The sequence below is a fragment of the Sturnira hondurensis genome, unplaced genomic scaffold (assembly GCF_014824575.4).
Source record: "Sturnira hondurensis isolate 20B ecotype Veracruz unplaced genomic scaffold, ASM1482457v3 Scaffold0001074, whole genome shotgun sequence".
Classification (NCBI taxonomy): domain Eukaryota; kingdom Metazoa; phylum Chordata; class Mammalia; order Chiroptera; family Phyllostomidae; genus Sturnira; species Sturnira hondurensis.
Genome location: NW_028073705.1, coordinates 1,668,278 through 1,684,120, shown reverse-complemented (window position 1 = coordinate 1,684,120; position 15,843 = coordinate 1,668,278). Strand labels below are relative to the sequence as shown.

At 37.1% G+C, this 15,843-nt stretch overlaps 1 protein-coding gene across 3 annotated transcripts in view; it reads right to left on the bottom strand.

Moving 5' to 3' along the window:
* Positions 1 to 8,726: 8,726 nt before the first annotated feature.
* EPSTI1 (epithelial stromal interaction 1) overlaps positions 8,727 to 15,843 on the bottom strand; it is a 127,204-nt gene continuing 120,087 nt past the window's right edge. For 2 of the 3 annotated variants that reach the window (XM_037060129.1, XM_037060147.1), the window contains one exon: positions 8,727 to 10,907. In XM_037060129.1, coding sequence (XP_036916024.1) covers positions 10,766 to 10,907 — 142 coding nt within the window. In that variant the 3' untranslated portion in view covers positions 8,727 to 10,765. The remainder of the gene's footprint in view (positions 10,908 to 15,843) is intronic. The other variant, XM_037060138.1, reaches the window with a different exon arrangement.

Sequence of the window (15,843 nt, the reverse complement as noted above, 5' to 3'; positions counted from 1 at the left end):
TGGAGAGAGAGTCAAGAAGGTCTGTTTTTTCTCCTCTGAAAACCCACTGGAGACTCCATGTATGGAACCTCTGACTGAAAGGAGCAAGCATCAAGCTACTGAATAAAGTTTTGATCATGCTGCTCAATTTCCTCAATGAAGAGGCCCTCTCTTGTTTTGTACATATTTGTTCAATGGCATTACATTCTGTACATCTAATGACACCACATTGGTGAATGTTTCAAAATATGTATTACCTTTTCTTTTCCAGCAACATTGACTATTTCCCTGGGTACTACAGCTACTCATATGGCTTTAAATATTGTTTATATGCTAATAAAACTCAAACTTATATCTTTGTCCTCTACTTGTTCTTGAGTTCCAGACTTTTTTTTACCGATTTCTTGATTGATTTATCCACTTGGATGAAGAATAGGAATCTCAAACATAAGCATTTTTAATACAGAACTCTTGATTTTCTCCACACACCTATTTTTCTTACAGGTATCTACTCACTTGCTCAAACCCCAGATCTAGGATTGATTCTTGATTCTTGATTCTTGATTATTATTTTTTTCCTTCTGTATTATCAATCACTATTTGACTGGCTTCCAAAATAAACAATAAAGAACAAAATAAAAATTTAAATTAAAAATAATAGTTAACACAGTGGTGTCATGATGACCATGAAACAGGATGATACAAAAGGGAAGGAGCAGTTAAGGAAATCATTTTTTCAAGATGGTGACAATTCTGTCATCTGGAGGTTATGGATGGAGATGTCCATGCAAAGATCTAGGGACCAGCCATTCCAGGCAGATGCAACAGTTAGGACCATGACTATATGGCAAGAGAAAAGATTGGTTTAAGTGAGGGGAGATGTACCATGAGTCCTGGTTACAAAGGGAAATAGGAGTCAACTCATATAGAGTATTTTAAGCCAAAATAAGGAGCTTGGAGTTTATTTATCTAGATGCAATAGCAAATCATTCATAGACTTTAACTTGAGGAGTGACAAGATCTACTTCATTTTAAAAAGATCCCTCGAGGTCCTTGGGCAACATGAACTGAATTCATCTGAATCCTTCTACTGCTATCACCAGCACACGTAAATACTATTGATCCTATTGAAAACACACATGAATGCCAGGTAGAAGCATAGAGCATTTATATAGAATACATGGTCAACTAGGAAGAAGGAAGAAAGGGAGAAAAGGAAAGAAAGAGAAAGCAAGGAAGAGAAAAAAGCCCTAAGAAACTAAGATGAAAAAAAGAACGCAGAGAGTGCTACTTCTGATAATTGGTGAGAGAAAAGCCCAAAGGGACAAGGGTGTGGAATATTAGCCCTGAATGCTAAGGGCAGGGGCAGATAGGAAAATAAAATAAGGTCCTGGGCCAGTGTGAAGCAAGAAGTGGAAAATAAGAATCCTACACAAAGCTAAATCCTGAAAAGACTTCCCTGTCTGGATAAAGAGGACAAGAAAAACTCCACTCACAACTCAGTGAAGAAAAACAGAAGGGTTGCAAAGTGCCAGGAATCTGTGTAGAAAATGAACAATATTTCCCATGGAATTGAAACCCCACACAGATATGGTATCAGAAGCTAAAATGCCCAATGAGTATAATAAATGCAAACTAAGAGGCTATAAAAACTGTTTTAGTACCAGTAACCCCTGAAGCCTAAGCAAATACATACAAAATTGAGCTACAAAAGAATGCATAACATACATAGAAAACCAACTCCAATTAAACAGAAACTTACAGTAAAAAATTACAAATCACACAAGAAATGCAACTACTTGAAGGAGAACCAATAGTAATAATCATCAGCAGGATTAATACCACAAGTTCCAGAGTAGTTAAAAAAAATCTGAAAGAGGTTGTAAAATAAGAGTAGAAACTAAAAGGAAATTGCTGGGCACAAGAAAAAAAAGGAGAAAAATTGAAAACAAAAATGAAACATGTTTTAAAAATTAATGATTCCAAAACAATCTTGAGAAAACATAACTTCAAAATATGTTACAAAGCAACCCTGGCCAGATAGTTCAGTTGATTGAAGCATTGTCTTGATGCACCAGAGTTGCAGGTTCCCTCTCTGGTTGGGGCACACACAGGGGGCAACCAAAGAATGCATAAATGAGTGGAACAACAAATTGATGCCTCTCTCTCTCTCCCCCCCCTCCTTTCTCTCTCTCTCAATCTCAAATCAATAAATTAAAAAATATCCTAAAAATATTACAAAGCTATAGTAGACAAAAGAGTATGGCACTGGCATAAAGAAACATATATAGGCCAATAAAGCAGAATAGAAAGCCCAGAAATATCTATAAATATATTGTCACATGATCTTTGACAAAGGTGCCAAGATTATACATGGAGAAAGTATATTCTCTTCAACAAATGATGCTGGGAAAATGGGATATCCACATCCAAAAGAATTAAATTGGACTCTTATGTTACACCACATACAAAAGTGAACTCAAAATGGATTACAGACTTAAATACAAGACCTGAAATAGTAAAACTTCTAGAAGAAAACATAAAGAAATAATACTTCTGTCAGCAATAATAATAATAATACTTCTAGAAGAAAACATAAAGAAATAATACTTCTTCATAATACTTCTGTCAGCAATAATTTCTTGGATTTGGCAACCAAAGGAAAAATAGATATCTGACTATATGAAACTAAAAATTTTCTGCACAGTAAAAAAAAAAAATCAGTAGGGTAAAAAGGCAACCCACAGAATGGGAGAAACTATTTGTAAACAATCTAACTGATAAGGGTTTAATATCCACAATACTTAAAAATTTCTACAACTAAATAGCAGAAGCAAATGACCTGATTTAAAAGTGGGCAAAGGACTTAAATAGACATATCTCCAAAGATAATATACAAATGGCTAACGGGCATATGAAAAGATGCTCAATATCACTAATCGTCAGAGAAATACTAATCAAAGCCATAATGAGGTATTGGACACCTGTTAGGATGGTCATTCTAAAAATAAAACAAAAATAAGAAGCATTGGAGATGATGTGGAAGAACTAGAATGCTGTGTACTATTGGAGTGAATATAAACTGGTGTAATCACTGTAGAAAACAGTATAAGGTCTCATCAAAATATTAAAAACAGAACTACCATATGACCCAGCATGTCCAGGTATTCAGAAATACCACTTCAGGGTATTTATTTTTTTAAAAATCAAGATCCCAAGACACCTGCACTCTCATGTTCATAGCAGTGTTGTTCACAATAGCCAAAAGGTGAAAACAACCTAAGTGGCCCAACAATAAATGAATAGATAAAGAAAATGTGGTATACACCAACAATGGTATTTAAAAGGAAAGAAACCCTATCATTTGCTACAACATGGATGAACCTTGAGGACCTAATGCCAAGTAAAATAAGCCAATCACAGAAGGACAAATACAGCATGATTCCACCTACATGAGGTATCTCAAGTTGTCGAAATCATAGAAGTGCAACGTAGCATAGTGGCTGCTTCTATGTGGACAGGGAGAAATGGGGAGTTATTGTTCATTGGGCACAGTGTGTCAGTTATGCAAGATGAAAAAGTTCTAGAGAGCTGCTGTACCACATTGTACCTGTAGTTGAGACCAGACACTTAAAATTTTAGTAAGAGGGTAGATTTCATATTATTTTGGTTTATTTTTTACCAAAATAAAAAGTATTAGGAACAAATTTACATTTTAATAAACTATTTTATTTCAAAAATTATTAATTAAAAATTAAAAAACTCAAGTAGGTTATAGCAAATGAAAGCAGCTCAAAATAGAATTAGTAAAGTACAAACATATTTGAGGAAATTACAGAAAGTGCAGCACAATCAACTATAATAGAGTATAAATTATGCAGGAAGGATTAAGAAACGTAGAATAGAACAAAGATTCATTGTATATCTAATAGGATAAAAAGAAGTAGAGAATGGTGAAAATGCAATAGTTACGTCTGTCCAATCACAGGACTCTATTCTTTGGACATAAAATTTGCTCTATGTCTAAGCACATGTCCAAACAAAGCACAATTCCAAACAAAATATTCCATAAGGGTAAATATAAGATGTTTCCATTGGGTTGCAAAGTACAATGTTAGAAAAAGTGTATTGTGCTCTGGGTGATGGGGGTAGAGGAATGTGCAATGTGATTAAAAAAAACTTTAATAACTTGTGTTGGGACTGCTCAAAGCCTGACAAATCCATTCTAGATTCGGGAAGACAGAAGAATATCCATGGAACCGTGGGGAGCTTCAGATGCCTTCATTCATGGGTGGGCGAGCCAGGCACACTGCTAGCTGTGTGTTCCCCTGCATGTCTCATTGCATGTCACGTGTCCCCTTGTGTGGGACCCAGTGGGGAGTCCCTACCTCCCTAAATACTAGAGACAGACAAAGCTAGAAGAGAGTCAAAATAAGTTGTGTAACACAGTGAGATTCTGCACATGTGAGCCCACTCAATGTTATGGGAACTGTTAATTGGACTCAGTCTCAAGGTTGTGAGAACACTATTTACCAGGCCTATTTTCAAGGTTATGGGAAACTGCTTCCCTTAGTTGCCCAGACACCTGGGTGAGAAGCCAGATTGCCCCTGTTTACACTACATAACTACTTAGCCTTTTTCCACCTCTATTTCATTCTTTCTTTATACGAGCTACATTCGGCAGTGGGGAAAAATTCCTTTAACAAAAGCACACACTCTGAGAACCCACTATGAAACATTCTCCTGGGCAGTGGGAGTGATAAGGAAATGAGGCCTGATCCTTGGGGAATCAGATGTCAGGGGCTAAGAAGGGCTGATGTCTACTGCAGAGCTTCTTCTGCTATGTCTCCCTCCCTCACAATTCCATAGCACTGCGAGCCAGCCATGACAGTGACTGAGAGCTAAATAAAGGTATTTTAACCTCCTCTCACCCCTGGTTTGATATCATAATGAAACAAAATGCACCAGCCTCCTTCTCATAGCCAGAGTCCCTTTTGCCATAGTCTTTTGGCAGAAGCACCTCATTGGAACAGCTGCAGCTCCCTGGGGTGTTTGTAAGGACTGGTGTGTATGATTTCTTATGTTTTACAATTGCTGTGAAAAAAAGTCCTCTGCTCACAGCTCAAGGAAGAGTGCAGCTGTGTACAGAGTGGGGGCCAAATAATCAGGCACAGAGCACACTGAAATCTGCAGCCGGAGACCCTTGAATGGCAGTGGGGTCTGCTGAGTGATCAGGACTGGGCAGCAGGCACAATGATTAAATGGAAACTGCTGAAATGAAAGAAGACACCACAAAATGAAAAGGCACTGCCATATTACACTCTAGGGAAAAAAATGAGTTAAATAATCTACTTAAGTCCTTTGACATGTGCGTGAAGCCCAAGTGAAAATCCAGATAAGTCAGCTCAAAAGTATTACTGGATTAGCATCTTACCTTCAAGGCAGTCAAAGGTAAGTTGTTCTTTTTCCATAGAAATCTTGCCTTGGACTCCACTATAGAGAGGCTGACTTTTTTCTGATTTGCTTAGACACAGTCTTAGTTTCTACCTGTTGTATGAGCTCTTAATTCTTTCAGCATTTATTCAGGACGTTTTAAAGCCAATTACTACTACTACTACTATTGGCATCAGTTAGCCAGGACAGGCTTGGTAGACTTCTGCGGGAGGTAGAAGTGTCATGCTGGATGTGCCTCTCAGAGCTCCCCTCAGGACTGAAGCACTTTTCTCCCAGCTGCCAAAAGGGCTTCTGGCAGGAAGCCCCAGCTGTTAACCCTCATCATAATTGCTTCGGCTGGAGAGTGTCATCTCAATGATGGCCACACCCTCTTCCCAGCATACCCACATCCAACAGATAGTTTATGTGGAGGCACAAAGGTCTGGCCTCCTTCACCAGCTTCAGAGTTCCCTGTGTTGAGGCTGCTTCACAGTCCAGCTTCCCCTTCTGCTCAGTCCTCTTCCTCTTTCTCCTCACAGAGCCAGTGATCCCAAGAGCACTTCCTAACAAACTTCTGCTCACTAACATCCATGTCAGTAGGCCACAGTCTCTGACATGTGCCATTTGGTGCTTTCACTTACTACATTGGATTTGTCCACTAGTATGTGAGTCACAAATACTGTGTTCTCACTATGGTTAGATCAGAGGATACACAGAGATAACCTATCTTAATTTTCCCTAATCTCATCTGGACACATCACATCATAGATAATCTGATATTCAGATGCTTCTTCAAAGGAGTTGCTACTCAATGGTGGGCAGTACCGTGAACTAGACAGTCTTTGTCAACTTTTTCGGAGTCTGCCTCAGCTACAGAGAGTGGCCCCATCCAATGTCATGCCCCTTCCCAGACAGCCATGGTGACTGGATGAGGTGTGGGTGTAAAGCTCCAGCCACTTTGGTCCCTGCTTTCCATCCCCCACACACCACCACCAAACTTCTATCTCTTCATCTATGAAAATCTTACTCCATAAAATTCATTCATTTATCAAACATTTATTGAATCACTCTTATATGTTAGGCTCCATTCAAGGCACTGGGGATACAGCGTTGAACAAGACAAAGTCCCTGAACTGACTGAGTTTACACCAGTAGTCTTTAAAACTCCTTATTGATTACACTAGGGCCCCTCTTTCTTGGACATGCCACAATATCTGTCTTCGTGGTCATATCACCCTTAGCCAGGCTAGAAATATGAAACTCACATCTGACTTGTTGTTACTCTCCTTCTACATTCAGTCACTTATAAAAATCCTGCTTTTAAAAAATTTCCTTAAAACTCCACACGTTTACTCTGTTATCCCCATCTCCACTCAATGCTGTAGCTTAGAACTCTCATCCTAGGTCACTAGGACTGAGGAAATCAACTCTAACTAGTTGCTCTGCCTCTGGTTCTGCTTTCCTCAAATCCATCTACAAAGGATCATTCATGATTTATTTAGAACAAAAATCTAATCAGGTCCATTTCCTGCTCATAACACTTCAAAAGCCCAAGCTACTTGATATGGCCCAAAGCCCTCTCTGATCTGTGCCTTACATCTCTTGCCTTATTACTTTGCAGAGTCCTTATTTCATTCTTTAAAGTAATCTCCGTGTATGTCCCTAACTCAACATAAAGTTCTTTTGTGACCGCTTTTTATATCTTTGTAGCCTCAGTGCCTAACACAGTACCTGAGATATGCTATCCCCTTAATAAATTTTTATATGAATTTGCTTTCTTCTATTGTTTGCATTTATATGTATATTTAATCTTAAGATTTCACATGCCTGTATCTTGATTCTTCAACCTAATAGTGCAGTTTGGTGGGGTGAAGGGGAATGTAGTCTTTAGAGATATTTACAAATATTTCAGTTCTCTTCTGAAAATATTGTAGAATTCTACCTCCCTTTTCCTTTAAAGTTAGGAATAGCCATGTGACTTGTCCTGGCCAATGAAATATAAACAGAAATAGTATGCATCATTTCCAGGTGAAAGCATTTAAGTAGCCAGTACAAAATGCTACTGCTGTCTTCTCCCCTCACTACAGGGGAAATAGGAAAACATGGAGCCTTCCTCGGTCTGGGTCCTTAAGTGACAATGATGAACAAGACCTCCTGCTGACGTGTGCGTGACATGTAGCACAAGCAAGATACAAACACTACCATCCACTGAGATCCATTGAGATGTGGGGGTTGTTTATTGCGGTCACATAACCTTGCCAATCCTGACCGCTCTGTTCCCTGAGGACAGAAGCTGTGCCACTTACCTGTGTGTCTCTGTAGTGGATATTTGAAAAAGACTAGAATAAAAACATTATATTTAAAATTTTGTTTCTATAATTCATAATGTCCAATTTCAAATATTCTTCTCATTTGTTCTATCTCATTACTAAAGCATAATTTCTGCTCCATTTTAGCACAATTATGATTTCCAAAATATACAAATTAAAATTTCTAATCAGTCCCTAATCCATTGTTGATCACTCATGTAACATTTGTGTAGAATAAAATGTCTGCCCTCTGACTGAAAAATCTTACAGCACAGCTACAGGCAGAGCTCTGCAGGGAACAAGAGAGGAGGGAGGTGGCAGGCACTCACGTACAGCTCTGGGCAGCACCACGAAGGGGTTGCAATAATCAGCTTCCCAGGGCGTGCGCAGCACAGGTCTCCCTGTGTCCTCTGCCCCAGCAGGTGGCACAATGACATGACAATAAATGTATTGAAATACTCCTCCATTTGCCTCGATGTGCCTATAAAAATCCCCATTTTGGGGCATATAATTCTATGACCAAAAAAATCCTCTTTCTATGATCCCTTTTAAACTCCACTGTTAAACAATGAAATATTTAGAAAGGAAAGAGTTCCAACACAAGGCATCCTCCTGAAAGAAATGCCTAATATTATTATTCCCTCTGTAATCCTTACAGTAAGTTGAAAGGTATTATTTTTTCCTCATGTAAGTGTACTATAGGTTACTCCAATCTTATTTCATTCACATCAGCAAAGAGCTAGCTACTATATGCACTATTCATAGAGTTAAAAAAAAAGAAAACAAGACTAGTTTTACTGTTTTCTTACCCCTATTAGTGGTTCTAACACAATGCCTGCTACCTCCTCTGAAAGCCACACTTCCAGGCACACCCTTTATAGGACAAGGTCCAACTCATCACCACCCATCTGTTTAATATCCTGGACATTAATTAACCTCACAGTCACTGTCTCTATGATTATATATTTTCTATAATCAATTTCAAATTTTCAGCTATGGGTTTGTCCTTATCCAGTCGTCAGACAGTGTCCATAAGGGTTTTTATCGCAGGGACTTTGAAACACATACAGATAGAAAAATATCTGGAGAGGTATATGCCAAAATATACCTCTGTCATCTACAGATATAAAATGTGAAAACCACTAGTTTCTTTTTTTTTATTCTTCATCATTGTGTCTAAAGTTTTTATAACAAACACCTATTAGTTTTGTAACAATCCATCTTTCTTATATTTTATTTCTCAGATAAAGAAAACTGAAAGCATGGGTATGGTGTTAGGAATTTGGGATTCCCATCTAGAGTTAACCACAAGTCAAATTTTGTTTTAATTGATTCAACAGGGCAGACTAAATGTGAAAAACAAAATTATCTACTCCCTTCTACAACAAAACCATTGTTTCTTTTCTGGTTGCTTCCACCTAAATAGAGAACTGTTTAAGGAAGATATTTACAACCCCAGTCATATTCTAGATAATTTTGGCCATGAAATCACAATTCTCCATAGCAGCACAGTGACTTTTTTTGAAAATGAGAACAGATACCTGAACAAAATGTCTTTATTTGGAAATGCAGGATACAGCAGGCAGTGGAAGAGATGTTGAGTCCAACTTTCCTGAGCACCCCCAAAGTAAGAAAGTATCCCTTTCCCTTACACTAGTTCCTGGTGACACTTTGGCAAAGCACAGCAAGTGAGGAATGCTGAGTCTAGACACAAAACCTGAACATGACTATGGATTATCAGGTCACCAGACTGGCCAGTGTAGGGCTGAAATGGCCTCAGGCCATGCAGTAAAATGACCACAAAATTCCCACATTTACCATCGGTTTGACAGTGCTTCCAACCCAGGATGAGGTAATGGCAAAATTTCAAATAGTCCAAAGATTTTATGCTAGTGTCAACAGCACCAATACAGCTTCAGCTGGCAGAAGAGGAGGAAACCAATGGTATCTGCATTATTTACTCCAGAGAAACTAGCTGCGAACCATCTGTCCTCAGCCATCACCACTCTCACAAAATGTGATCCTTTCTATACTCCACCCTTGCCCTTTCTCTGTGAGTCCCCACCCCCTAGTCTTGGCCTAAGAACCTGAAGCCCCAATGTTTCCCTCAATACACAGATATATAAAGTTATTTCAACAGAGCAATTGGTACCACAAAAGATCTCTTAAAGCTGCAAAGTATTCTTATTAGTTGTCCAGCTGCAAAAATCATTCATTCCTCCAACTTTCATTCTAAGACTGAATGCTGTGTTTCCTACAGAGGGGGACTGAGGCATGCAGCACGCAGCACAGAAAACCAATGTTCCTGCACTCTGGAGTCTACAAACTGGGTCAAGGCTACAAAAATAGGATTACAAAATTGACTGAATTTTCAATAGGAAATATGTTCCATATAGCAAAGACAAGTTTCCAAAACACTTACAAGCCACATTTGTGTATGGTTAATTTTTAGAAATATTGTGCTTTCAGGAAATTAACTGTCCTGCTCTGAAAAACCAGAGGAACAGTATTAGTAAATAAATCAGACCAAAGCTGATCCCATAGTGATTCCAGTACTATATTTGATCTATATGAAATGTAAGAGAACATAAAAATGAGACCCCCCCTCTAGAGAGAAAAACTCAAGAGCCTTTCATTAAAAATAAAAGTAAACCATCTATGCAAAGGTAGTTCAAAATTTATTTAATTTGTTTCAAAGAGATTAAAATATTTTTTCTTTTGTTCATGTTTATATACTGAATTAAGAAAGTAGGGATTAAAAGCTAAAAAGGGGCCAAAGCTTTCCTAATCTGATCTGAGAATTAGCCACTTAGACGGACATGCATGCAGCACCCATAGCTCTCACTAACCTGAAAGCATCAAAGAATTCTCTCATATTCCATCTTAGTAACATTGCTGTGATTATACTTCCAATAAGAGGCAAAAACAATAAGAAAAATACTGTAACATTTCATTGGCAATAGAGATTAAATATGACTTTAGTAATCAGTGCCTGCAAACATGCTTAGATAAAGACAGGGAGAAACCTGTCAGAGCACAGCTGCTCAACGAGCTGTGTGGGTAGCATCTGAAGTCAAGGTGAAAGCAGCGATGGTGAACAAAACTGCATTTAAAGGAAGTATCTCATAGGTGTTTTCATGGTCAGCTGACAAAGGCCAGATGTTAAGTAAACATTTCCTATATATTCTGGAAGAAAAAACAAACAAAATATAATTACTACAAGCAGCAAAACACAATTCAAATCTTTTGTAAACCACTATGAAGTTCCTTCAAAAAATACTCTTACTACATCAGGTTTAAGTGACTGTTAATAATTTAGTCCCAATGAAATGATTTAATTTTCAAGTCCCTTTGCATTAGATGCACAAATAGTCTTTGTCAACAATGAATGGCTTGTTGAGTGATGGCTCAACAGCAGTGTTCTTAGAGATAGGCTGACATGGGTTACAAATAATAATGTTCACAAGTATTGCCACCCACCTCCAAAGTTGCAGCAAGGACGAGACTAACACAGTGTGGAGCAGAGCAATTTAAATGGAAATATATAAAGTACAGTTGTATTGTATTAGACAGCAGGAAGGTGACTTCTAAGGAGACTCTGAGAAAGGGAGATAGATTAAATGAGACCCCTCCCTGTCAACTATGTGCAAAGGTCAGGAAATCTCCACCATAGAAAGGTGGACCACATTTACCTGGGATTCAGTCTAGTGCTGTTCTAACACTCTAGGAAACTAAAATCCCAGGTTGTCCCATAGGTTGTGGCAAATAGTTAATTACCATTAAAGACAAAGGATTTAGAGTTTCCATATTATCCCAAAGGGTCTCATCTACTGGTATCAGAAAAAGATCAGTTGAAGTGAGTTTTTCAACGTCCCACTCTAAGTACAACTTGAAAACTAGTAGAGGCCTCTAGAGAAGCAAAATGCATTTTCAAATATGAAAGGAAGTTTGAATTATCAAATAATAAGTATATATTAAGTAGTATGAGAAGAATATGATTTAAATTTTGAAAGGTGCAAAAATAAACTTTTATCTAATTTGCCTACCAACATACATTTAGCAGAAGCCCACTGCTTAAGTGTCTATGTTATGTCTCCTTGGCTTTCATTATAGTCTTATCATATTTTCTTCCTTTCCTTTTGTCTTTCACTTTTTATTGCTTCCATTATTTCTTCCAGCTCTCCTCTCTCATTCCTTGGGGGATCTCCATCATCAACCATAACTGATATATTTTTAATATATTCTGTATACAAATCTTTTATCAACTTTTTATTTATAAAACATATTCATTGCTGGGCCCTATTTATTCCAATAATTTGAATATATTGAATAAATTATTTTGTATGTATTAAGTAGATAATTGTATTATCTGTGGTTTATTTATTTAATTTATTTTCCATGATTTGTTCACAGCAGCTTTATATAAAATAGTCAACGATGGAAAAAAACCCAAATGTCTTCAAATGGGTGAAAGGTCAAACAAACTGTGGTATATTCATATCATGGACTACTACTTAACAATAAAAAATAATAAAAACTTTGATGGATCTCCAGGGAATTATTTTAAGTGAGTTAAAGCCAATCCCAAAATGTGTATACTATGTGATTCCATTCATTTTATTTTATTTTTAAATTTACTTATTGATTTTTAGAGAGAAGGAGGAAGGGAGAGTTAGAGTCAAAAAGCAAGAAAGAGAGAGAGATTCAATCTGTTGTCTCACTTATTTATGCATTCATTGGTTGCTTCTTGTATGTGCCCTGACCAGAGACTGAACCCGCAAGCTACCAGAGCTATGTGATTCCATTTATATTAATATTTTTGAAGTGATAAATTTTAGAAATGGAGACAGTCTTGTAGTTCCCAGTGATTATGTATGGGGACTCATTTTAAGGACATAAATGTGGTTATAACATGGTAACATTATAAAGATCATTGTGTGTTTCCAGTCAGAGCACATGCCTGGGTTGCAGGCCAGTTCCTGGCAGGGGACCCACGAGAGGCAACCATACACTGATATTTCTCTCCCTCTCTCCTTCCCTTCCCCTCTAAAAAATGGTAAATAAATAAAATCTTTTAAAAAAAAAGATCCTTGTATTAATGGACTTGTTTAGAATGTTCTGTACTCTGGTGGATACATGGACCTACATAGGTGATAAAACTGCATAGAAGTAAATACACACACAAAAAGACACACAAAGTGAAGTGAAGCTGGGAAAATCTAAGTAAGATTAATGGATATTATCAGTGTCAATATTCTGTATTATCTGTAATTTATAAATTTTTTCAATCCTTATATCTCATTTAAATAGAACAGTTTTTAAAATTTATTTTGAGAGAGGGGGAGGGAGGGGGAGAGAGAGAGGCAGACAGACAGACAGACAGACAGACAGACAGACAGAAATACTGATTTCTTGTTCCACTTATTTATGCACTCATTGGTTGATTCTTCTATGTACCTTGACCAGGAATTATACCTGCGACTTCAGTATGTGGGGATGATACTCCAACCAACTGAGCTACCTAGCCAGGGCCAAGAAAACATTTCTGATGTATTTTTATTATAAGTTTTTGCTGATTTTGGTTAAAGAAATTTTTTATTTGTGCCTATACATTCTTTCTCATTATATTTTATTGATTATGCTATTAGAGTTGTCCAAATTTTCCCCCCTTTGCATTTCTCCACCCAGGAACCCCTACTCCTTCAGGCCATCCCCCTACCATTGTTCATGTCCATAGGTTATGCATATAAATTCTTTGGCTATTCCATTTCAAATACTGCACTTTGCATTCCCATGGCTATTCTGTAACTACCTATTTGTACTAAAGAAATTTTCTTTCTGTTCCTAGTTTGCTAGAAGATTTTTTTTACCACAAATGTGTATATTGAAATTTATCAAATAATTTCTCTTAAATATTGAGATGATCATATGGTATTCGCCCTATAATTTATGAGGTGAAGTCTTTATTTATTTTATTTTGTTTTTTATGTTGTTTATTTATTCATTTATGGTAAACCAATCTTGCATTTGGGAGTAAATTCAGTTGAAATGGACATATTATGCCTTTTAAAAATTCATTAGAGAATCTATCAAAATTTTGTGATTTATTTTAGAATCCATGTTTATGAGTGGGATTGGTCTATCTTTTTTTTTTTCTGTATAGTCTTTGCTGGATTTTGATTGAAAGTTCCATTTACCTGCTTAATCATTTTGGGAAATACTTTCTTCTTTTGATTTATCTAAAAAATCTCCCAGATATTTGAAATCATCTGTTCCTAGAACATTTATTAGAATTTTTCTGTTATATGTCTAGTCCTGGTTTTTATTTTGTGGGAAGTCAGTAACAAATTAACCTACATAGTGCTTGCATCATTTTGAATTCGTACCAACAATGTGTGAAAGAATCTGTTTTTCCACAGCCTTGCCAACAGAGTATATTGCCAATCTTTCATTTTGCAGGCGGGGGAAGTTGCCAAATAATAGAAGAGAAACAGTATCTTGATTTAGTTCTTAATTTATATTCCCTCTATTATGATAATCTCATTGAGTGCTTTAATTTCAAAGATTATGGTTTTTATTCCTAAAATTGTTCTTTTTTCAAATCTTCTTGGTTGGCATTGTCTCCCAGTTTTGTTCATTGTTTTAAATCCAATATCTATTTCATCAAATGTTTTATATATAGCTTTTTAAAATTCAGTATCTATCATTTTAGTATATCACATCATTTGTTGCTAAATCTGTGTTGTTTTGGTGACCCTCAATCACAGCCACCTCTTTCCTTGTGCATGTGGTAGGATCTAATCACTGTTTTATGCTTGGAATATAACCAAAGGGTCCTGCTCTGATGGCACATGGAACATATATCACCAAGGGAGAGACTAAGGGTAAATAGTCAACAAAACATACAAGCAAATGATAGTAAATTATGTTAGAAGTTGCAGAGTGCTATGGAAAAAAGAAGTGGAGCCTGGCCAGAGTCAGGGGTAAAGGCACAGGTGGAAGCACTAAATAAGTTGTAGAGGAACCCTCACTGAGGAAGAATTAAAAAAACTTGAAGAACAAATAACATGGATATTTTGGAGGATAGTATAGAAGGATAAGCCAGTGCAAAGGCCATAAGGTGAGAGCATCCAGTTTCTCAAGTTTTCAAAAAATAGCAAGAAGCAAGCATGGCTAAGAATAATGAGAAAGGCCAGCGTAGGAGAGCGCCAGAGGAATAAAGTGGAGTCTAAATGTAGCACCTAGTAGGCTCCTATAAGTACTTTGGCCTTTACTTCATGTGATTTGGGGAGTTTTGGGAGTCATTGGAGAATTTTGAGCGAGTAAGAGTGACAGGATCTGCCTTCCGATTCAAAGAGATCATTCTCATACAGAGAATAAACTCTAGGTGGGGAAATGGTGAAGCAAAGAAACCACTTGAGACATTTTCAAGAATCTAGATGATCATTGATAGAAGTTGGAAGCAGGATAATAGTGGTGAAGGTTGTGAGTTGGATTGGATATATTTAGAAGGGTCAAGAATATTTCCTGATGGATTATCTGTGGAGGGATGTGAGAGATGGGTTGCACCATCAAGCAAATAGGAAAAAGTGCAGATAGAGCATTAAGATAAAGGAAATAAAGATTAAGTTTTAGATATGTTAAGGTTGAAATGTATATTGGATATGCAAGTAGAGATGTGGGTAGACAAATGGATATAAAAGCCTAGAATTTGGAGGAAGAGGTCTAGATTGGAAATTAAAATTTGGGAGTAATAAGCATATACTCCCAAGCATTTATTTCATTTCATGAAAATGAAATGAGGCCACCAAGATATTAAGTGAACATAGTCTTCAGAAGGTGGATGCCTGAAACACTCCAATATTGTGAGAGCAAAAAGATACAGGCAGGGAATTCAGCCAAGGAGAATGTTGGCCACTGAAATAGGTAGAAACCCAGGAAAGTACAGTGTCCCAGAAGCCCAGTAAAGAAAGTTTCATAGAGGAGGAAGTGATTCATCATGATGAATGATGCTGATAGGTCTTAAAAATAAAGATTGAGATATAACCACTGTAGTTTTGCAATGTGGATATTGTTAGTAACCATGCCAAGAGCATTTTTTGTAGGACTAGGAAAGTCTAAA